Here is a 25354-nt window from a genome sequence, read left to right on the forward strand (position 1 = left end):
TACTGACCAAATTGGGATTCTGGGTTCATCCCACTTGCCTGCATTTTGCCCATATACCCATATATTTCTAAAGCCTTTCCTATCCACACATCGGTCCAAAAGTCTTTTGAATTCTGTAGCTTCCTCTGGCAGATCATTTACAGATATGATCTCCATCTTCACGAAAAGGTTGCCCCTCAGGCCCCTCTTAAATCTCTCTCCTCTCACCTTAAAGCAGTTTTAGAATCATCTACTGCTGGGGAAAAAAAACTAAAAATTTGCTTTACCTGTGCCCCTCAATATTTTATAAACCTCTATGAAGTCACCCCTCAACCTCTTATGTTCCAGGGAATAAAGTCTCAGCCTAGAGTATTTCCAGCGATGCTCTTAGTTCAGATTTTCAGCAACTGGAGTTTTTTTCATTTCTGGATCACTTTGAGTTTTTATTGAATTCTCTACTATTTATAAAACTAACAACCTCAAGAGGATTTCTTTTAATTCTTGTAACAACATATTCTGAGAAGGACTGTCCATAGACAGGAGAATGCAAAGAGTGTGTTATTGTGCAAACAGTTATCTAGCGTGTCATCCTACAAACATTGATCTGGCATCTGTCACAAGTTGAAGCAGTTTACAGACACCAAGCAAAGGCAAAAAGCCTTTACTGTAACATTGGAAAAGCAGCAGCCAACTTGCATACAGAGAGACTTTACAAATGATGATGTTAGTGATCAAGTAGCCTGCTTCCTACTCAGTGGTTCAAGGATAAATATGACACTGGATGAAGTTTCCCACTTTAGTTCAAAGTGTGTCAGGCTATCGGTTTAATGGCCCAGAATTTACTGCCAGCAGTAATCTCCAACAAGGAGCTCACCCATGCTCACCACTGACCTAGATACTCAGTACAAGGGGTCTTACCTTTATCAGGTTGGAAAGACCTTGCATGGCCCAATGCTGTCACAAGAAAGAAGGTCAGAAAAAGCTTCACCCAAAAAACAGAAGAGAAAAACTCTGACAATCTGTTATGTGTCTTGAAGTTGAGCCAACTGATAAATTGGTCATGGGACTAAAATATTTTTATATGTGCCTCAAAAAAATTCAAATATGATTAGAATAAAATCAGTAAAATATTTAACACTAACGCAAATTTAAAATTAAAATAATGAAAACATCATAGCAATGACAATGTATTTGGACCATGTAAGTTAATGAATATTTCCCAAGGCCCATCCATTCCTTTCCATTCAAGTTAATGAATTTGTTCCTTCTGTGTCAGGTACATCTTTTTTTTTAACTTTTTTTAGTATTTTTTCAATAAAAATAAACAGACTTTTACAGAATAAGTAGTATAATAATAAAACAGTAAAACAAACCCATCCCCTCCCTCCTCCCACAACAGATCCCTAAAGGGAAGCATTAAAAATAAACAAAAACATTCAGTAATTTACAATGTTACTAAATTCATATTCTTTATATATGGTGTCCACATCTTAACAAAAAAATCAATTATTATGTAAATTATGTTATTTTCTCCATATAGATACACGACTTCAACTCATTATGACGTCGAACTACATTTAACTCCGCTTCATCTTTCCAGGTCATAGCAATACATATACGAGCAACTGTCAACGTTAGACGAATAAACGTTGTCTGAAACTTATCCAACCCCAAGTCCACTAACGGGGTAAAATAACCCAACATAAAAGTTTTTGGATCTAAAGGAAATTGAATTTTAAACAAACTTTGAAGAAAATTCCTAATTTTAAACCAGAAAGGATGAACTTTATCACAAAACCAAACCGAATGTAGAAATGTTCCAACACATAATCCACACCTAAAACACAGATCTGAATTACTAAATCCATATATTTTCAATTTTTCAGGGGTTAAATATAACTGATGCAAAAAATTATAATTAACCATACTATATCTTATATTAATTAATTTAGTCAACCCATCATAACACATATTTTCCCAATCCACCTGACTAATCTCACAATTTAAATCATGCTCCCATTTAATTGTAGATGTATCTAATATTTTTTAACCATTGTATCTTGTAATAAGACATACATTTCTGATATAAAACCTTTATCTGAAAAATATGAAACCATAAATTCAAATTTAGTTAACTGAGAAATGTTCATTTCTCTTCCAAAATTATCTTTCACTAATGCACTAATTTGATATTAAACAAACAGAGAATTCTCTAAAATCCCAAATTTCTCTTTAAGTTGATTAAATGATAAAAATTCACCTTCTTCAAAACAATCCTGCAATCTTTTTATTCCTTTAATCCACCAATCTTCTAAAACTTTATTATTCAATGAAAAAGGAATCAATTTATTTTGATATATTGGGGTTTGAACTGATAAACTACCTTTTGATCCTATTAATAAATTCCTTTTAGTCCAAATGTCTAATAAATGTTTCAAAATTGGTACATTATATTTCTGTAGTAAGACAGTATTCCATTTAAATACAAACTGATGGGGACAAGGTTCCAATATCGCAGCCAATTCCACCCTTGCCCAATTAGGAGGGTTTGAAATATCTAACATACGATTAATAAATCTTAATTGAGCTGCTTCATAATAATTTAAAAGATTACTGCCAGGTAAATTTATGCATCGCTACTCTTGCTAATTTTCCTTTTCATAAAAATTCTCAAACTACTTTATTTAAATCTTGAAAAAAGGATTTCAGAAGAGAACAAGGAATTGATTGAAACAAATATTGAATTTGCAGAAAATATTAATCTTTATACAATTTACTCAACCTATTAAAGTTAAAGGTAAATCTTTCCATTTAATCAAATATGCTTTAATCTTTCTCATTAATGGTACATAATTTAAATTATACAATGATTGAAAATCTTCATCAATCATTATCCCTAAGTACTTAATTTTATCAGTCCATCAAAATTTACTAATTTGTCTAGATTGATCATAATTTCCTTCAGAAATTGGTAGTATTTCACTTTTATCCCCATTCACTTTATATCCAGATAATTTACCATATAATTCTAAACAATTTTGCAAATAAATTAAAGATTGATCTGGATTAGTTAAATATCATCAGCAAATAAATTAATTTTATATTCATCCTGTCCAATCCTTATACCCGTAATATTCTCATTCTGCCTGATAGCCTGAGCTAATGGTTCAATGACCAATGCAAATAGGTCTGGGACAAAGGACAACCTTGATGAGTTGAATGCGTTAATTTAAAAAAGTAAGAAGTTTGACCATTTGTCACCACCCTTGCTTCAGGATTATTATATAATATCTTCACCCAACCAATAAATAAGGGTCCAAATTTATATTTCTCCAAAACTTTAAATAAAAAATTCCATTCGACCCTATCAAAAGCTTTTTCAGCACCTAATGATACTACCATTGGTAGATTGGGTGGCTGACGTGAAGCATTGATCCATGAAACCACTCTAAGAATATTATCCGAAGCATTCCTATCTTTACCAAAACCAGCCTGGTCAGACTGTACTAATTGTGGTAAATACTTTGCTAATCTATTTGCTAATAATTTCACTATTATTTTATAATCCACATTTAATAAAGTCTTGGCATGGCAATTGAAAGCTGAACAAGCTTCAAGGATTATTAATGCTGTGAGGAAGGACAATTCAGTTACTTTTAAATCTCAGGAAATTAATGACAAATTTTTGTCATTTTATCAGAAATTATATGCTTCTGAGGCAGTGTGAGATGATGGTTCTATTGAAGCATTTTTGTCAGAGTTAAATTTACCAATATTGAAGGTGGAGGATGTGAGAAAGTTGGATTTTCCTTTTACGGATTTAGAAATAAAGGATGTTATTCAACAAATGCCTAATGGGATGTCACCAGGAGATGATGGGTTTACTGCTGAATTTTATAAATTTTTTTATGATGATCTGTATTCATGGATGTTCTTAATCAGGTAACTCAGGAACAAGTTTTACCAGACTCATGTTTGAGTGCAATAATGACAGTTATACCAAAAGAAGGCAGAGACCCATTGAAGGTTTCTTCTTATCGACCAATTTCTTTATTAAATGTGGATTATAAAATAATAGCGAAATTGACAGGTACATCTTTTAGTGTATTCAACAAGCAGATTCCATGAGCGTAAAGGTAAATTTCCAGAACATTTGCCATCTTTGTATTCCCTAGTATGTTGGAACTAACAACTCACAGGAGCAGGGCAAATATTAATAGGTGATCAACCAATACCAAACAATAGACACAAGAAACTGCAGATGCTGGAATCTTAATCAAAGAGAAGCTGGAGGAGCTCAATAGGTAAGGCAACATTTGCTTTGAGGAGCACCTGCTATCTGTCATCGCATGCCACCTGGAGCTTCCAATTGCCACCCATTTCAAACCTCCTTCCCATTCCCACATAGAACTCTGTTCTCAGGGTACTCCATTGCTTGGGTGAGGCAAAACTCAATTCTGAAGAGGAGTATATCATATTTCCCCTAGTTTGCCTAAATCCCAGCAAGATGAACATTGAATTTTCCAATTTTGGGTCACCCTCTCCCAATCTAGTTGCACTGTTCCCATCACCTGTTCCCGTTACTGTCATCATTTTTCACACACCATTCTGCTCCCAATAGTTTCCAGCCCTACTCCCTCTGCTTTTCTCCCCACTTCACCTTCCCCACCTTCATCCATTCAGTTCCATTCACCTCTTGGTTCCTCTCTAAGCCCCACCTTTGTCCTCTTGACCCAAAATGTAGACTGATCATTTCTCTCATGGATGCTATCCAACCCATTGCATCTCTCCAATCTCTCCAGCTTCTCATTATTATCTCATTAACAACCCATAGATTTACTATCCACTGTATTGAATAAGGCACCTTGTATAACTAGTCAATAAAAGCAGAGTATTGATGTTTCTGTCAGATTAACCCCAGATCTTGCCATGTTTACTTTCAGTGTTGATACATGAAGGTGGACCCATCGACTGTTACCATGGGCGTGGCATTGACTACCGTGGGACTACCACAGTGACGAAATCAGGGAAACGATGTCAGGACTGGGATTCCATGGTACCACATAAACATGAGAAGACACACCGCAACTTTCCTGAGGCGTATGTACACAGAAACACCAGCAGGGAGAAATTATACCTGACTCTCCTCAGGCTCAGCAAAAGACAGTCAAATTTAGAGTTCAACTGCAAATTTAAAGCTTAGGTGCAAGATGAGAGTGTAGAATTCTCACAATCCTGTGTGAGCCTGGATTATGTACACGACTCCTGGATGTGGGATTGACCCACGGAAGTGAGTGTGTACACATGGTGTGGGTGCCCTTTATGCTAGGCAACAAATATGTTAAGATCAGCCAACGTGGTGCAGTGTGTGCAAAGGCTTCCCTCTGAGAATGGCAGGTACACGTGCAGGATTGTTCTTGTACCCCACTCCCACAGATGTCCACTGCCCCTATAGCCTACCATTCCCACACCTCCTCCACCTACCCTGCCTCCCTATTTCTTCCTTTTTTCTTTCTCCTGATCCCCTCTGTTGTTTCTGTCATGCTCCCCATTATTTCTGTTCTGTCTTGCTTTGCTTCCTGATATTTTAACAGCAGTTGCCAGAGTTAGTGAAATAGCATCTCCTCCTCAGACCCTTGACAACCACCACAGGTTGGAATGTGTTGGAAATGTTGACACTTTCATATTGGACCTCTGTACATGTAAGTCCCATCTCTCATACTGCCTCCAGTGGTACAGTCCAAATGCATGGATAACCTCAAGCACTGAGGATGTACAGTCAGTCCCCTTTGCTAGTTTTTGTTCATCTTTCTTTCTTAAAGAGGTGAGATCGACTACCCTTGAGATTGAGGCAACATTTGACCCACTATGGCATCGAGGTGCCCTGGTCAATAGTTGAAACAATAACTCGCATAAAGGAAGATGGTTGTGGTTGTTGAGATTAATCAGCCCAGCTCCAGAACATTAGTGCAGGAGGTGTGCAGGACAATGTCTAGGCCCAGTCATCTTCAGCTGCTTCATCGATGACCTTCCTTCCAACATAGGTCCAAAGTGGGGATGCTCACCAATTACTGCATCATGTTAAAACAATCTTAAATGCTTGATTATATTGATATTACAAAAGAGGATGTGTTGGAGCTTTTGAAAAATGTTAAATTAGATAAATCTCCAGACGAGATTTACCCAAGGCTATTGTGGGAAGTGAGTAGAGATAATGCAGGAAATTGTAGACCAGTTAGTCTTACTTTAGTGGTGGGCAGCTGTTGGAGAAGATCCCGAGAGGCATGATTTACAAGCATTTAGAGAGGCATAATCTGATTAGGGATGGTTGGCATAGCTTCATCAGGGATGGTTGTATCTCACAAGCCTGATTGAATTCTTTGAGGATTTGACAAAGCACATTGATGAAGGTAGAGTGGTGGATGTAGTGTATGTGGATTTCAGAAAGCAGTTGATAAGGTCCCCATTCAGAAGATAAGGAAGCATGAAATCGAGAGTAGCCTCGCATTGTAGATACAGAAGCGACTTGCCCAGAGAAGGCAGAGGCTGGTTGTAGATGGTTTGTATTTTGCCTGGAGGTCGATGACCAGTGGTTTTCTGCAAGAATCTATTCCAGAACATATCCTCATTGTGATTTTTATAAATGAATTGGATGAAGAATTGGACAGGTAGGTTAATGAGTTGCAGATGATATGAAGATTGATGGTGTTATGGATAGTCTGGACAGTTGTCAGAGGTTACAGAGGAACATTGATAGGTTGCAGAGCTGGACAGAGAAGTGACAGATGAAATTTAAGCCAGAAAAATGTGAAATGGTTCATTTTGTTATGTCAAATTTGAAGGCAGAATAAAATGTTAATCAGAGAACTCTGAGCAGTGTAGAAGAACCGAGAGATCTTGGGATCTGTGTCCATAGGCCACTCAAGGCTGCTGCTCCGGTGGGGACATGAGGGGACATAGTTTTAAGGTGCTTTGGAATAAGTACAGGGAGAATGTAAGAGGTAGCTTTTTCACACAGAGTGTGAAATGCACAGCCAGCAACAGTCCTGGAGGCAGTTAAAATAGGATCTTTTAAGAGACTATTAGATAGGTTCATGGAACTATGAAAAATGAAGGGTTTTGCAGTAGGGAAATTCTAGGTAGTTATTAGAGAAGGTTATTAGGTTAGCACAACTCTGAAGATTTCTATTCAAGATTCAATTTATCATCAAGTAATAAAACCACTGTCATATTACATGAAATTGGTTTGGTCTGCTGAAAGGCAGACAGATTCACCATCAGCAGAAATTGCCAGAAGTGCCTCTTACAGTCAGAGAAAGAGAATCCCCAGGTGTCCATGGATTCGCTTCCAGCGCTCCCAAAGCCACACAGAGTCCAGTTCAAACCATCAGCAACCCAAGCTCCAGATTCAAACCTCTGATACCTCAGCACCTTTGGCACCCTCTTGTATCCCAATTCTGATATGCAGTACCGCTTTAGCCAGTTTTGAGCCAGTCTCCAGCAGTCCGCAGCCTGGTGCAACTCTCTTGACTGCAGTGTCCAGCTGCCTGCAGCCTCTGTGGGTTCCTCACCTCGTGTCACCAGCAACTCATTGCCCAGAACTCCTCACTGGTCCGCCGCCATGGTCACTATCATGTGGGTCGCCTCCTCAGCTCCTCCATCTCAGACGGGGGTCAGAGGGTGGTCTCCCCATTTTCTGTTGCCCTGCACTAGCCCTCCGCTTCTCTGGTATTTGCAACCCCTCGTGGCTGCTGCCGATTGTAGGTGCCGCCTTCTTGAATCCAGACCCCGCAGTCACTGGATTTTAAATAAAATTACCTTTGACTCTTTAAAGGAGCCATTTAAAGCCTGTACAGAGCTGATGAGAGTCAAACTGGGTAGTTGGACCCTGTGGGAGCACTGTATTTCCACTCCCACTCTCCGTGGGACTGCACCAGCAGCAGTGCTGCCGCCATTATTTTAACATTCTAGCTTCAACTCATCAGTAGATAAATTAAACTGAGCCTGCAGTAAGATTAGACTACATTCAGGCATGGAAACAACATTCTCTGCACAATTAGTTGAAGATGGTCATGACCATTCCCAACTAAAGAGTATAACCATCTTGACATTCAACAACAGAAGCCTCACCATTCATATTCTGGACATCATTGATCAGAAATTCCATTGGACCACCCACATCAATACCGTGGCTACAAAAGCAGGTCAGACACTGGATATCCTGACTCCCCAACATCTTTCCACCACCTACAAGACAAAAGGCAGGAGCTTAATGGAATATTTAGTCAGACAAATTCAACTCCAACAAGTCTGAAAAAGTTCAAAATCATCCAGGACAAAGCACAGCAGTTGATCAACATCCTATCCATAAATAAACCATTCCCTCCCCCAATGGCATAGAGTGGCTCTGGAGTGTGTCATCAACAAACTACACTGGGCCTCTTATTAACCATGAAGCTCCCATTAATGTGAGAGTGTTGGACTATAAGCAAGGACTTCTACTATTCTTGCTCGCAGAGTTCAGGTCTCACAGAGACCATGCTCTCCCCCTCCTATCTGCTTCTCACACCTTGCTTCTCTCCCCCCACCCCTGGTTTCTGCTCCTCCCCCCAACCCTGCTTCACACCCAATCCCACTCCATCCTTCCACGGCCCTCTCTCCCCATTCCTCCCTCCCCAGTTCCCACTCTCCCCATCCTCACTGCCTCTTCCCTGCTTCCTCCCCACCCCTGGAGATCCTATTCAATGCTGAACCATGGGTGGATGAGGTTCTGATACCCGTGGAGACCCTCTGAACACTTACAGGTGAGACTTTAATTTTTTTTTTGGAGAGTGCAAGTAGATGGCCTTATCTAGGGTGCAAAATATTCTAGCATCGGCCCTGGGGATAACCGATAAATTCTGGCCTTGCTACTCATGCCCACAAACCTCTTCACCCCTCTCAAAAGCAATTAAATAAATAAATAGTCATTGTAGAAACTCTCATACGCCGTCATAATTTATGTAAATATAGGAAGTCATCTGCGTTCTGCCTCAATGACTACTGCCCTGTCACACTCATGTCCGTGGTCATGAAGTTCTTCAAGAGGTTCGTTATGGGGAACATCAAGCTCCTGCTGCCCACGTCACTGGACCCCCTGCAGTTCACATACAGACCCAACGACTCTATGAACGATGCCATCGCCACTGCCCTCCATTTAGCCCTCACTCACCTGGAAGGCAAGATCTCATATGTTTGAATGCTGTTTATTGACCTCAGCTCTGCATTTAACACAATCATCCCTCAGTACCCGATAAGGAAGTTGAGCCTGCTGGGTCTAAACACCTCCCTCTGCAATTGGATTCTTGACTTCTTGATGGGAAGATCTAATGCAGTCCAGATCGGTAACAACATCTCCAAGACCATCACATGGAGCATGGCATCCTCCCCCACCCCCACCCAGGGCTGTTTGCTGAGCCCACTGCTTCTCACTCTGCTGACCCTCGACTGTGCAGCTAAACACAGCTCAAACCACATCATCAGTTCACTGACAACATGACTATGGTTGGCCTTATCAGTAAGAATGATGAGTCAGCATACAGAGATGAGGTGCAGTTGCTAATGGACTGATGCACAGCCAACAACCTCTATCTGGATGTAAAAAAAATACAAAAGAGATGGTTGTCGACTTCAAGGGGGCCCAGGAAGGACCATTCTCCACTGACCATTGATGGCTCCACTGTTGAGGTCATCAAGAGTATCAAGTTCCTTGGAGTGCACATGGCAGAGACCCTCACATAGTCAATTAACACCAACTCCATAGCCAAGAAAGCCCAGCAGAGCCTTTACTTCCTGCAAAAACTGAGGAAATTTCATCTCCCACCCTCAAGTTTAGTGGGGTTAAGAAATATTTCTGTGGTTTGTGGTCTGTGGTCTTTTAGGGTTTAGATGGCAAAATTTCTATTTTCTTACAGATTAGGGCATTGGTTTCCAACCTTATTTCTCCCAGAGACCAGTATAACTATTCCTTTACATCCCGTAATCCATATATAATAAACCCACTGATCAACAGTGGGGGAGGGGGCTGCCATGCTCAAGCACATCAGACAACCAACCAGATTTAGGTTTTATTCAGGTGGGAAAACCTTTTGAGAGTTACTAATGTTTTGTTGTCATATTTACAACCTTGCCTTTACATATTATTTATTTATTGTCACAGCAATATCTGCTTTCGCAGCATCACCGGGACCACCTGTAACAAACCCTTGGACCACCAATGGTCCGCAGATCAGAGATTGGTCTATGGTTCTATCTAAGCAGAGGCTACAGGATTACATATAATCCAAAACCAGTATTTGTAGCACAGAATCTTCAAAATGAAATCCATCATCTTCAAAACAATACCAATGAAAATAATGAACACTTCAGGATAAGCATACATTGCCCAAATTGCATATGGTGTCTCTCCAAGACAAGACTCAAATTTGTCAGGAATCTAGCCCTGGAAAATGACTGATTCTTTTTCATTTTCAATCAATAGGGGACTGGTTAACAATTTCTGTCGAAATCCAGATGATGATAAGTCACCTTGGTGCTACACAACTGATCCATTCGTCCGATGGGAATACTGCAGAATCTCAAAATGTGATATACCGACTCAGTCTTCTAATTCAGACACTGTATCTGAGGCACTGCCTTCAGAAAGCATTCAAGAGAATGTTGATGCAACAGGTAAAGAGAAGTAATTTAATTTGAATTGAATTGAATTGTTTATTGTCACATGTACCAAGTTACAGTGAAAAGCACTGTCAACTTAAACTTAAATTCTGCTGGTCTTCTTTGGCTTGGCTTCGTGGACGAAGATTTATGGAGGGGGTAAAAAGTCCACGTCAGCTGCAGGCTCGTTTGTGGCTGACAAGTCCGATGCGGGACAGGCAGACACGATTGCAGCGGTTGCAAGGGAAAATTGGTTGGTTGGGGTTGGTAGTGCAGTAATAAAATAAAAATGCAGGTCTTCTTGTTACACAGACAAAGTGCAAGGTATAAGATACAGTTAAATCAATGCAAGGGCACGATCTTTTTACCAATGGGGGACCCATTTGTGGATAAAACCAGGAACTGTCCTTGAATCCAGAGGTTTATGTTTTCAAGTTCATGTATCTTGTACCTGATAGAAAGGGGTTGGGGGGGGGGGTGGGGAGAGTGTGACCAAAGGAGGATGGGTCTTTTAATATGTTAGCAACTTTCCTGAGACAGCTGGAGATATAGTCAATGGAGGGGTGAGTGGTTGGTTTGTTTAATGGCCTGAGTCACAAATCTCTGAAATTTCTTAGTCAGAGCACTTCCTATACCAGGCTGTGATGCATCAACAGGATACTGTTATGAGCCCAGCAGCAATAGACATTCACCAAGACAAGTAGTTATTTAAACAAAAGTTGTTTTTAATCAACTTTAAACATGAAAACGGAATCAAACTTTACTTATCACTATACTTAACCAACCCAAATTAACCCCCTTCTAATTCTAAGCGCATGTGCATGTAATGTATGTGTAAATTTAAGAAAAGTTATTTGGTTCACAGTTCAATCTCACTTCTTCTTCCAAGTTCTCTGGTTGCAGGCAATTCTTATACTGTACACAGAATTTAACATGTATAAATTTCACCAGGCTTCGTTGCTCGAAAAAAAGTTTACCGCTCAGGAAGGTTTCTTGTAGGGTTTGCAGAGAGAGATTTGTTGTTCCAGGATTTCCACAACTGAGGTACTACCATTAGTAACCTCAATGTCTCACTGATGAAATTTTCCCCATCAGGGTTCTCCAGATGGTAACCTTTTTCTTTCAGGTTAGCACAGAGTACCTTTCTGTTTCACTTATTCCAAGAGAAACATCAGACAGATAGCACTTCCAGCCATCCATTGCTCTGGAACTTTCTATTTCCAACCAGCTTTTCCTGGCATGCACTGTTCAGCTGCTTTCAGTGTCACACACACACTGACTGAGAGAGCTCGTTGAGATAGGTCTCACCTCTCTCTCTCCAACTGCCAACTACCAGAAAGCCCATGTGACTCTCTCACTTGCAAAACCCCCCCACTTTCTTCAGCAAACCACGGGAGTTCTCTCTTGATCAAGCAGTTGTCTTAGATAAACAGAAACCAGGAGTGACCTTTCTATGAGCACACTGTAGGTACTTGTAGCCAGTTTATCACTTCCAAACAATGGCCTATTCATTTCAAGGTGTCATTTCAATTAGCACCTACTTGTGAAATGTGCATAAAATTCTCCATAGTTTTTTCAATGTTCATGAATATGAATTCTTCTGTCTTTCAAATAAGATCTGTTTTAAGGTATGTAACCTACTCTAATTTTACCAAATTCCTCCCAATATTTATCCATCACAATACCTTCCATAACATTTCCTGACGAAGGGCCCAGGACCGAAATATTGGTTACCCTTTATTTTCTATAGATACCGCGTGAAAGCTTGAGTTTCTTCAGCACATTTATGTATTGTACTTGACTCCAGTATCTGCAAATGTTCTAGTTTAACATGATACCTTCTATGGTGCATCTGTAAAGGTCAGTAAGAAACCTCAGGAATATGCTGAATTTTCTTAGGCTTCTGAGGAAGTAATTCATTTCTTGGTCATTGTGTTTTTATGGTTGGACCAGGTCAGGTTATTGGCGATATTTACTTCTGAGAAGTTGAAGGTCGCTGCCATCTCCATCTCAGTGCCATTGATATATGTAGGGGTGTGTGATCCCCTCCATTTCTTGATTTTTGGCCACACAGTCATTATATGGATAAAATTATGTCTTAAAACAAAACACTACAATTGATGTAAATCTGAAATCAATAAAGAAAAATACAGGTATTGGAAATACTCAGTAATTCAGGCAGTATTTGTGGAGTGAGTAACAGACCTGAAACATTAACTCTGTTTCACTCCCCACATGCACGTTTTCTATTTTATTACAAAAGGCATTGGTATTGCATTGCAAGAAATCACAGAATATTGTACACTTTCATTAAAAGAAAACTAACCTGGATAAAAAAAATTACATTTGCATTACTACATTAAATCAGCATTTATAAAGTTATTGAGATTGAAAATGAAGGAAAGTTATACTTCAATAAGGCAACATTGCATCTGATTCTATTACAGATGTAAATCAGCATTTGAAACAGGTCAAATGTAACTGTATGTTGAAGTAATGAAATCTTATTGAAATCAAGCTGTCAATAAATGACAATATTCAGCTATTCTAATTTTAAATTTTTTTGCACATCTCTTGCCTTGGCATTAAGGGATTATCTTAGAAATGGCCTTGCCTTTTCTGTAAACAGCATGGCCTGGGAATATGAATCTTCTTGTTATATGTTGGGTTTACAATGGGATAAATATACACAGGCTGGGTAATCATGGACTTCATCCAAAAGTAAAACTGAGTAACATTGTAGAGAGGGTGAGCTCAAATTGTATTTTTCAAGCTGATCTATATTGTACTAGTGAGCGTGCAGCTTTCCACAGTAACGGTCACAGGCCCTTTCCGCCCATGAGCCCGTGCCACCCAATTACACCCAATTGACCTACAACCCCTGGTACATTTGAAGGGTGGGAGGAAATCGAAGCCCCTGGGAAAAAACACACGCAGACACGGGGAGAGCGTACAAAACCCTTACAGACAGCATGGGAAATGAACCCCAGTCCCGGTCACTGGTGCTGTAAAGGTATTGTGCGCTAACCACTACACCAACCATGCCACCCATCTGCAAGACCTTGTGGGATGAGCTGAATTGAAACCCAGCAGTCCATTTGTTACCAACCCATGTTATAATATATCAGGTACAAAGAATACTTAAACTGCCAAAAAATGTAGCTTAAAAAGAGAATTTAGCTTCTGGAAGTTAGCTTACTGTTGCCAGAGCAATCAAGATAAGTCCTCCTTCTTCCACTCTTTCATATCCCAATCTACCGATATCCTGGGAGGAAGTTTTCCCTGACAAGGGTTAGGTGGGTGGGGGGGTGGGAGAGCCTTGGACCACAGTCCCTTAGGAAACATTGCATTAAAAATAAATGATTCCTCTCCCACTCCCCCACCCCCCTTCCAGTTCTTCTACAATGGCAATATCATGTTTGAAAAAAGTTTGGCCACAAACAAAAATGACCTTAGTTTGTCTTTAAGAGACAATGACAAGTGGAATGTCAATGTAATACAGTTAAAGTAAGAATCCAACAACTCAAGTAGTTTGTAGCACACCACAAGGGTGCCCCAGTGCAATTCAACAGCAATTCCGTAAGGAAGAAAAACACAATCAAAATAGCACCCTCCTCATGGAAAGAGAAATAATTGATGCCTGTCCTATGCTGGTAGATCCAGCCATTAAAATTAGGTTTATTAGTTATTTTCTCCTTTTGATTTACCTATAATATATGGGGGAAATAAAACTGGATTAGAGTGGATGGGTGTTTCATGGTTGGAACAAACTTGTTTCTGCACTGTATGGCTCCATTCCCAGCTATGAGATATGTAACCTCCCTCTAGTTTCTCCTTGAGAGGTGTCTGGTGCAACTTAGATCATATTATTTTGATTAAAAACTAGATTCAACTTTAGGTAATGTAACAACATTTTCAAAATAACATTTGAGGGTGGGGAAAAAAGTTTTGCTTTATTTCTTCCTTGTCTCTCAATGCAATGACTTCCACCCTTCTCTCAAAGTCACTGCAGCCAATGACATGAAGATCACGTTCTTGTCCCGTTTTAATTATGTTTGACCAGAATGCCTGACAGGAATTGGGAAGCAGTATCGTGGGACCAGATCGATCACGTCATCTGGTACGACGTGCCAAGCTTGGTCAGCCATGCACCCTCATGCTCATAGCAACTACACTCCTGACACCAACCCTGATGCAGGACTGGATGAAAACGTGAGTTGCACAGCCACGGAGGCAAGCCCTGGGCTTAGACGGAGCAGCAGTGCATTGAATACACCTGTACCAAATGTCTTCTTCACCACCCTATATAAAAGTGGCACCACTTTTGAGGAACTATGCAACTGTGCCCATAGATCTTTCTGTTCTATGACATTGTCCAAGGCCATACCACTGGCTGTGTAAGTCCTGCCCTGTTTTAACCTACCAAAATACAACAGATCACACTTGTCTGAGTTTAAATTTTAAATATTTTAAAAATTTAGATTTAGACATACAACACCTTAACAGGCCCCTTTGGGCCACGAGCCCAAACTGCCCAAATTACACCCAATTGACCTACAACCCCGGTACGTTTTGAACGGTGGGAGGAAACCGGATCACCCGAAGAAAACCCACGCAGACATGGGAAGAATGTACAAACTCCTTACAGGCATCACATGATTCAAACCCCAGTCCCGATCGCTAGCGCTGTAACAATGTTGCGCTTACCACCACGCCATCCATGTTGCGCCAAATTTTATCAGCCACCTTCCAAGTTGATTGAGGTCAATGATTCTCAACCTTTTTTTCTACTCACAAACCATCTTGCTCTATGGTTAGTAAGGGATTCTTAAGGTGGTATATGAGTGAAAAAAAAGTTGAGAACCACTGATCTTGGTCCACTTGTAATCTTTGACAACCTTCTTCACTGTCCACTATACCACCAATTAACCTAAACATGTTATCTACATTATCATCCAGGTCATTAATGTGAAACAAAAGTGGACCCAGCACTGACCCCTGCAGCACACCACTGATCATAGCCTCCACTCTGACTAACAACTCTCCATTACTGCCCTCTGATTCCTTCTATCAAGCTAATCCTGTATCCCCCCCCCCCTTGATCCTATGCAACTTGACCTTAATGACAACCCTACCAAGAAGGACTTGTCAAAGTTCACCATCTTGTCCTCATCAATCTTCTTGGTCATTTCTTGAAAAAAAACTCTATCAAATTTGTGAGACATTATTTCCCACACATAAACCAATGCTGCAGTCTTTGCTTTTCTAAATGCTGATAAATCCTGTCCTTCGGAATCCTCTCCAGTAATTTTCCCACTGTTAATGTTAGACTCGTTGGCCTGTAGTCCCCTTGAAAAAAAGACACAAAATTGGCCACCCTCCTATCTTCTGACACCTCCCCTGTGAAAAAAGACAATGCAAATACCTCTGCCAGGGATCCCACAAATGATGCACATTAAGACCTACAGTACCCCTTCTTTTTCAATATGGATGTATTCCATCTCATGATTCATTTGTTCCATTCTGGCCCCACCTTTTATCAGAGTTATTGGATGCTCCCTCCTGCACAGGAGCATCACAAGGGCAGAGCTGGGGGGGGTGGGGGGTGGGGTGAAATGAGGGCAGCACGCCAATGAGGGAACTGGTAATTCCACCCTGAGATGCAGACTCAGCTTCAGAACAATGCACTCTGATGAACATTGCTCTCTCCACATCCTTTCACTTTGAAGATTTCTTCCATCCTGCCTCGAATGTTACATCAAGGACCAATAAAAGATTAGTTATAGTAGTTTGTCCTGGGAATTCATTGCATTCTTCTGGCCTTTCTATTCAGGTAAAGGGAAACATTAATGCATTCTTGACAATCTGGTCACCTGAACAATGATAAATTTTGGCTTTCTTTTCCTCTGTATCTAAGCTTTAAAGAGCTATCTCCTACCTCACACACCTCTCACCTACTTCCTTATCCGAAATATAGAAAAAAAGTGGACTTTGTTGAGGCATCAATGTGTGCTTCAACTACATGCTGTATTACCACACCCCAGGCTCCATGAGGACCAGGGTTGCATCATTACACTTCCAATGGAGGCATAACTTGGTGGGTGCACTCTGCCAGATCCCACAGTTGACTTGAAGAAAAGTCCCCAGGGTACTTACTGTGAAGTATTCCTTCAATGTTTGCCCATTTTGCATTTCTTTTTCTTCAGAATTGGCAGCAACATCTTCAACTCTCCCCCCTTGTCACCCATTCTCCTTCAGGTCTCTTTTACTGAAGTTTTGATCTCCTCCCTTAATATCTCTTCGTGTGGTTCAGCACTTAATATCATGAAATAATAAATTAGTTTGAAATGTTTATATTGCATTAATGTATTATATAATTGCAAGTTTTGTCATTACTGGTCTAAAATGCTCTTGTCCAAATACAGTATTGCAGAAACCCAGATGGGGATCTCAATGGTCCGTGGTGCTACACAACAGATCCAAAGAAACGATACGATTATTGCAATGATATTCCCCAATGTGGTAAATTCTATCTCTGTACTAACTCTATGAAAGGAATGTCAGTAACTTTGAGAATGTACCTTCATTGTTCCCAGTCGCTGCATTAATCAAGTTTCATGTGCATACCAATGGGTGTAAACTCATTCCTGATCACTGTATTTACCTCAGAGAATTTTTCTATGAAACAAAGGTAACAGCTAGAAGTTACATCTTTGAAGCAAAAAGCTACAGGTGGTGGAAATTCAAGATAAAACCTAGAAAATACTGGAAATGCTTAGCAAATTAGGAAACATGTGTGGAGAGAGAAACAGTGTTTGTGCTTTAGGTTAAGGAACCTTCATCAGAGCTTCAAGTATCATAGTCAATGAGCCATATTTTCTGAAAAATGGTCTGTCAAAGTTGATTCAGTTTCTCTCCACTCAACAGGCTGCCCAATCTGCTGAATATTTCCCATTTGGTGGATATATCTTTTATTCATAATAATGCCAGTGTTTATGGACAGTTAGGTTTGGGGTCCTTGCAAGCATGCCTTGAAGTAGAACTCCTACTGTGTTCCATAATAGGGTACATATAATTTTTTTAATCCATTTCTTAGAAGCAACAACATGGAAAGGACAGGCTTGCTATTCTGAAGTGCCTTTGAGAAAGGAAGGGAAGATTAGATCAAGTTGTTGGCGAGGACAAAGGGAGCAGGAAGGAGAAGCTGCGGGGGAGAGATACACCAGTGCAGCTGGGAGAGATGCTGCCTCACAGCTGCAGAGAACTGGGGGTGTCCTTAATCTTGTGTGCTGATGGGTGGAGTTTACACGTGATCCCCATGACAGAACTAGATTTCCATGGACAAATCAAATTTCCTTTAACATCTCAAGGATGTGCAGATTAGTAGATTGATTGGCCACTGCAAATTGCCCCTGGTGTGCAGGTGGGTATAAAGACAGAAAGACAGGGAATAAATGATGTGGAGGGTGTACAACAGGGCATGCATGTGGTAGAGAGTGTACTACAAGGAATACATGGGTGGAGGTGTATTACAGGGAATGGATGTGGTGTTTGTGTTGCTTCTTTACCTTGGGTCTTTGGACCATGGTCTTGGATTCTGAGCCAATGAAATTTGAAAACTCTCCCAATGTATGCTTGAACTTTGGAACCATTTGCTGCTTGCAATCAGTATACTTGATATAATTGTAGCCAAGATTGATTTAGTTTCTTGACCTAACTTTGTAAAAGTTGAAGACGAAATGGCAAGTATACAGAGTTAGGTCACAGATCAGTCTTCACATTGGCTGGTCCAGCTATTCAAATGCCAACACCCAAAAGGAAATGATAACACTTAGTTCTGTTCATAGAAATTTAGTCAGTTTCTTGAGATTTCCAAACCTGCACTTACATGGAGTGTCTCAACTGATGGAGAAGAAATTTGGTAAAGAGTGAGCCTTCCCTTCTCCCAATCACAGATTAACATTGCTGCTGTTCGATTCCAAGTTGCATCAAGACAGGTGTCCCAAGATTAACCCTGAGCATCTTAAAGCAGTTGGAAGGTTGAAGTGTTAATATATTTTTTTTGCATCACCAGGCATCACTGATGAGTGTGGGATATCTGCTATTGAACCCAAGAAATGCTTTGGAAGAGTTGTTGGCGGCTGCATATCCAAACCACACTCCTGGCCTTGGCAAGTTAGTGTTCGCAAGAGGTCAGTGACTTACCTAAATGTGGTGTAAAATATGTTCCAGATAGATTCTCAAACCTCTGTTGCAGCACCATCAAGTACAAACACGCAAGAGGGGTATTTGGCCTTGGGCGAGGTCTATGGGACTTCACTTAGGTCTACAGAAGAATTTTGGAGTAGAGGAGCCAAAAAGAAAATTTAATGGGGGTGTTCAAAATTCACAAGGTGTTGAAAGAATGATGAAAGTTGAATCACCTGGGAGGAGGATCTGTCACCATATTATAGCTAGAGGGAGAAGGGGAAAATAAGGATAAGCCAATTAGTTTACTTTTACCATATAATTTTAATAAATATCTTTGTTTAACACAGCTCTGGTGTTCATTACTGTGGAGGAAGTCTTATTGATACCAGATGGGTACTCACAGCCAAACACTGTGTAGAACGGTAAGGTGATGAAACAGTGCCGCAGATACTTGAATGTTTAAAGGTTACCATTTAACAGCATATAAGACCCATTTTTTTCCCTCAAAATTGGCTCAAAAATATCCCCAGGTCTTGTATCCGGTTGAAATTGAGCAGGTCGCTGGCTACTCACCTAGCTTCACGAAGCCCACATATGTGCTGCGGCTGTGTAGGAACCAGGCCCCTGGCTTTGCAGGCCACCTTCCCTCATGTAGCCTGTACTTTTCAGAGCCACCACCGCCGCTCACTTCCCTCAATGAGAAGGCTGACCACAGCGGCCCCTGCCAGCAGTGCAAGATTGTGCTTTCCAGAGCTGGCAGCGGCGCTCACTTCCCTCAGTGAAAAGGCCGACTATGGTGGCCCCTGTCAGCAGTGCAAGAGGTGCAGGGGGGGACCAATTCACCAACTTATCCGTAAATACACTAAAAAAATTCTGCTGAAGTGGTGGGAGGGTGCCTTATATGCCCATGGGTCTTATATGCCGTGAAATATATACTGAATGGTTTGTGTTGACTCTCAATTGAGAAACATCTCAGCTTCACATTCCTCTGTGGTCTTCCTCATCATCTTACTCCTGCCATGTCTTCTAGCCTCAGAGATCTCTCCACCTCTCTAAATCTGATCTCTTGCACAATCCTGTTTTAATGGCTCCACCATTTGAGTCAGATGCCCTGTAACTGCCTCCCGAAACTTCTCTTCTTCTCACACTCCTTGCCCTCCAGTATAACATGGTGAAGAAAAGCTTATGGAGCAATGGAGAAAGATACAACATGATAGAAATAGAGAATCACTTGGCTTGTGAGACGGCATAGACACAATGAGTTGAATGGCATCCTGTGCTGTAGCCAATCAATGAATCAAGAAGATATTCCTACTGCACCAGCATCAACCTCAGTTTGCTAATGAGGCCCTGTGTTGAATGGATGGCCCAATGGCACAACTAGTAGAGCTGCTGCCTCAGTGCCAGACTTAGGTTCAATCCTGACTTCTGCTGGTGTCCATGTGGAGTTTGCACGTTTTCCCTGTAACCACAGGTGGGTTTCCCCTGGATGCTCTAGTTTCCTCCTACATCCAAAAGATGTGCTGGTTGGGAGATTAATTAGCTGTTATAAATTACTCCTAATATATAGGTGAGGGGTAGAATATGGGGGGACTTGATGGGAACGTGGGGGAGTGAAATGAGATTTGTGGAGGGTTAGTGTAAGCAGGTGCATGATGGTCAGGCAGACTCGGTGGGCTAAAGAGCCTGTTTCTGTTCTGTATTGCTCTCTTTGAATGCAAGTGTAATATTAACCAGCAGGTCTATAAGAGGACCAATCTCCAATGTCGATCAAGGTGGTGTAATTGCCCCAATGCTTGTCATTCATCTTCATCACTATCTTGCATCTCACCTCCAGTAAACATCCTATGAGAGTGGAGCCAGTTTTCAGAGCTAATGAGAAATTGTTCAATCTCCACTCCAGAATTATGGTCACGTGAATCTCAGTGGTAAGGCTGCATTATTCACCCAGTGATTCAGGCACTCAGAGGCTGAGCTTCTAGCCACCATCAAAGCATGTGAAGGTTGGGCCTTTTACTTGACAGTCAAGATTCATGGCAAGGCCCCCAAAAACATGGAGCATTTCCTGCATCTCAGGAACTACCTCTCTGTAAAGGCAACCATCACAAATAAAATTTACCACCTTGTTCAACTCATTGGATTCACCTCTGGTCAATTGATTTGACTTAAATTTAAACATACAGCACAATAGCAGGTCATTTTGGCCCACGAGTCTGTCCTGCCCAATTTGCACCCAATTAAACTACACCCCCAGTATGTTTGGAATAGCAGGAGGAAAGCGGAGGCCTTGGGGAAAACCCATGCAGACACAGGGAGGACATACAAATTCCTTACAGACAGTTTGGGATTCGAACCTCAGTCCCTATCACTAGTGCTGTAAAGGTGATGTGCTAATTGCTACGCCAACTGTGTCGCCGGTTTGGTCAAATGGTTTGGTCAAACCATAGCTGCCATTAAACTCATGGTCTAATGGGTGGTAGTGATCGCTGAACTTAAATATGCCTCTGAGACTTGGACTCCATACATCAGATGTCTTAAGGGACTGGAAAAAATACCACTGGAAAAATGTTGACTTCACAAAGGTCTGCACATTCACTGAAGGATAGGTGAGTCAATTCTTCCCAGCCCAAAATCCCTAGTGTTGAGGCTTTATTTACACCTGGGGCAGGTCACATCTCCTTCATGCCCAACATCACACTTCCAAAACAGCCACTTTATTCTGGGAGGAGGTGCCAGGAAGATAGAGGAAAGGATGTAAGGATGAGCTTCAAGCTTCCTTGAAAAAATGCACTATCCTCACTTACTCCAGGGAACCTCTGATTTGAATGGTGAAGGTAGTATTGAGGACCTCAAGCTCATACATTAGGAGCAAGCAGAAACTCTGCAGTAGCAATTGAACTGAATTGTTTATTGTCTTGTGTGAGATACAGTGAAAAACTCTTTTGTGTGTGATCTAGCAAGTCAACTCACACTTCAAGTGCAACAGATAGTACAGAATAAAACAAAGTGCTTAATGTATCACAAATAAAATGTTCAGTTATAAACAGTGCAAAAGTATCATTTTACTAATGAAAGGTCCATTCAAGTCTGATAACAGCAGGGAATTTAGAGAGATTCAGGACATGCTAAATTTCCTTCTGAGGAAATAGAGGCATTGGTACACCTGGTTTGGCTGTCATGTCAACAGATTGTTGGTGATACAAGTGACTCATCCACCTATCTCCTATCCTACTTGTGGCAAAGTGAAGAAAATCCTCCTTCTAGAGAGACTGTTGAAGATATTCCTTCCAAAACCTTTTCTTCTCTCTAACTCTTTCTCCTCTTTTAAGATGATTCAACCTCTTTTTCGACCTTTTCTCCCAGCACATCACTGGGAGTGAACTTTAAGTTGTTAATGAAATGCCAATGAAACGTTTTACCATGTTAAAGAGATGACATGAATGAAAACTTTTTTTCTAATTCAAAGGCAAATATAGCAAACATTGACAGTTATTTCGATCATTTCAGATTGCCAGGACCTTCATACCTCAAAGTCTTCCTTGGAATACACAGAGAGACTGCAAAAGAATTATCAAGACAAATTAGAGATGTTGATAAAATATTTATGCATGTTGGAAAGGATATTGCTTTACTAAAACTCAGGAGGTATTTATTTTAATTTTCTTAAAAGTTTAAAAGCTTACAACTGAGCTGGTGTAGTGCGTGCTTGCTGAACCTGAGGCATAATGGCAGTGTAAATTGTGCTGGATCTGATGAAAAATATGTTTACAATGATTAGAGGGGGACTGGAGCAGCCTTGCTTTGGCACTTAACCTTAATCCTTTCGACCACACAGGATGTGAGGAGAGGTGCCACGTTATTACAGCACCAATGTTCCTGCTTTGAATCCAGCAGTGTGTGTTTGTATGTTCTTTCTGTGACCTGTGTGAGTTTATTCTGGGTACCCGTTTCCTCCCACATACTAAAATGTATGGGTTGGTTGGTTAATTGGGTGTAATTGGACATCACAGGTGTCATGGGCCTTCTACTGAAACAACTCAGCCTTCACCTGCACATCCTCCATTACTTTCACATCTGCCCTGGCCCCCTCCACCCCCATGTGCAACAAGGACAGGATTCCCCTTGTCCTCTCCTACCATCCCACCAGCCTTCTTCTACCAACGACGTGATTCCCACCACCAGAAACATATTCCCCTCTCCTCTCTGCCTTCCACAGGGACCCTCATCCACTCTCCCTCCCCCTTATGACTGCAGGAGATGCTCCACTTGCACCCATACCTCCTCCCTCACCACCATTCAAGGCCCCAAACAGTCCTTCTAAGTGAAGTAACAATTCACTTGTGAATCTCAGGGGTCATCTTCTGCATCCGGTGCTCCCGTTGTGGTCTCCTCTACATCAGAGAGACTGGACACACATTGGGAGATCACTTTGTTAACAACCTTAGCTCTGTCCACTGCAATAGGGTGAATCTATCAGTGGTCACCAATTTCATTTCCCCATCCCATTCCCTTGCTGACATATCTGTCCACGGACTCATTCACTGCCAGACTAAGACTACCTGCAAATTGGAGGAACAACACCTCATCTTCCATCTGGGCATCCTCCAACCAGATGGCATTAACATTGACTTCTCCAGTTTCAGTTAAAACTCATCCCCACCTTCATCTTCCTCCATGACTTTCCTCTAACTCTCTCTCTCTCTTCCTTTTTTCCTCTGTCTTCTTTCACAGAGCCAAAATCAATTTTCAACTTTCCTTGGTTTGTACTCCTCCTCTCCCATTCTTCTCCCTTTCTTTCTCCAGCCTTTAATTCAGACCCTTGTCTATTTTCACTCACACCTTGAGGAATGGCTCAGGCCTGAAACATCGGTAATATTTCTTTACCTTCTATGGACGCAGAGAGTTTCTCCAGCATTTCTGTCTATACTGCAACTAAAGCCACTCACAACATGGAAATAGTTTGGAGGCAGGGATGGACTCAGAAAATACTGTATGGCACGTGCACTCCCTGAAAACTTTTCTGTATTGCCCGTTACTTTGAGTTAGGTTTGCACATTATTTAGCCATCAAATATGCCAATTTGTTAGGGATAAGGACACATTCATTCAAGGTTAAGTTCAAGTTTATTGTCACATATTTGGAGATTCAATTAGAATGTTCATTTGCGAGCATCCAGGTTTAAATGACAGATAGAAGCTAAAGTAATGCAAATCAACCTCCTTCAACCAAAAGAGAACAGTTTGATAGTCTTTGCGGCTATAATAGATTGTAAGCAATTTGGAACTTAATTCCTTTGAAATTCAATAGCAGGAAACAGTGAGAGATCCCCCCCCCCCCCCCAAGTCACTCAGACACAGAGATGGGGGAGATATGTGATGAGTTACAGGATAGGATTCACTGATCCACTTCCTAACAGGCCAAGGAGATGGGCAAAGTAGGTAAGGTTCTGCTCCCAATGGCAGCCTATGGATGAAGGCTGATGGAGGTTTAGAAAGAAATACCCACTGCATTCAAAGAGGGGTGGAGCACCCAGAGTTTGGAGACCACCTACCACTTGTCACCTTCACTCAACTGCCCTGGACTGACCAATGGCTAATAGCTCAGCAGAGGCCACCAGCATCTGCCAGTACACTGAGCATTTGAGGGATGAGGGTATCATCCCTCCCCTAAGTAGGTGCAGCCACATGGGCCATTCTTGCTGAAGGTGCTGAGGTGGGGATTAGTGCTGGTACTGTGAAGCACTAACCTGCTGCCATCTCTCAGGGGAGCTGTGTCTCCTCCACTCTGCAATTGCCAGCACTCTTGCCTGCCATGCTGGGGACTGGTGTTTCTGCTGGCCATGTCCTGGTAGAACCACAACTGGACTTCCCCGGATTGAACCGGCTGAGTTGGTCCTGCAATGCTTCTTGCCACAAGGCAGTGGCCTTTCACCACTTGCCTTCAGCATGCACCGCACGGAAAGCAGACATCTTAGAGAAGCACAAGGGTGAAGAGTCAGTGTGGTGTGGCATGGCACTGATTTGTAATGCTACCATTGTTTTGCAGCAAATCAAATGCTGTGATGGGAAAATGACAAGCAAAATTGTGCACCTTTTCCTTTATTTATGTATTTTTCAGAATTTGGGCATTGTTAGCAATGTTATAACTCGTTACTTAAATCTAATAGCCCTTAGGAAGGTGATGTGATGAGTTGCCTTCTTGAATTACTGTCATCCTTCTGTGCATTTCTGGTCACATTATGTGGATGTTTGACCACCCAGCTATAGGAAAGATGTGATTAAGTCAGTAAGGTTCAGAACTGGATGATTTACGTTATAATGAGAGGAAGGATAGGATGGGACTTTGTCCCTGAAGCTTAGGGAGCTGAGTGGTAACTTATGGGGGTTTATAAAATTAAGAGAAGGTGCCTCATTGAGAATGGTCATTGTCTGGCACGACAGTAATGTGAAAATGAATTGTCCCCATCAGCCCACGTCTAAATGTTGCATCA

The 25354-nt window shown here is 41.3% G+C and overlaps 1 protein-coding gene across 1 annotated transcript in view; it reads left to right on the forward strand.

Annotated features, from left to right (window-relative positions):
• plg (plasminogen) overlaps positions 1–25354 on the forward strand; it is a 61193-nt gene that overhangs the window by 25674 nt on the left and 10165 nt on the right. The window contains exons 10-16 of the mRNA XM_069932060.1: positions 4923–5079; positions 10499–10689; positions 14738–14886; positions 17100–17196; positions 18749–18866; positions 19212–19286; positions 22372–22509. Coding sequence (XP_069788161.1) covers positions 4923–5079; positions 10499–10689; positions 14738–14886; positions 17100–17196; positions 18749–18866; positions 19212–19286; positions 22372–22509 — 925 coding nt within the window. The remainder of the gene's footprint in view (positions 1–4922; positions 5080–10498; positions 10690–14737; positions 14887–17099; positions 17197–18748; positions 18867–19211; positions 19287–22371; positions 22510–25354) is intronic.

Source organism: Narcine bancroftii, chromosome 4 (assembly GCF_036971445.1).
Source record: "Narcine bancroftii isolate sNarBan1 chromosome 4, sNarBan1.hap1, whole genome shotgun sequence".
In the NCBI taxonomy this organism is placed as follows: Eukaryota; Metazoa; Chordata; class Chondrichthyes; order Torpediniformes; family Narcinidae; genus Narcine; species Narcine bancroftii.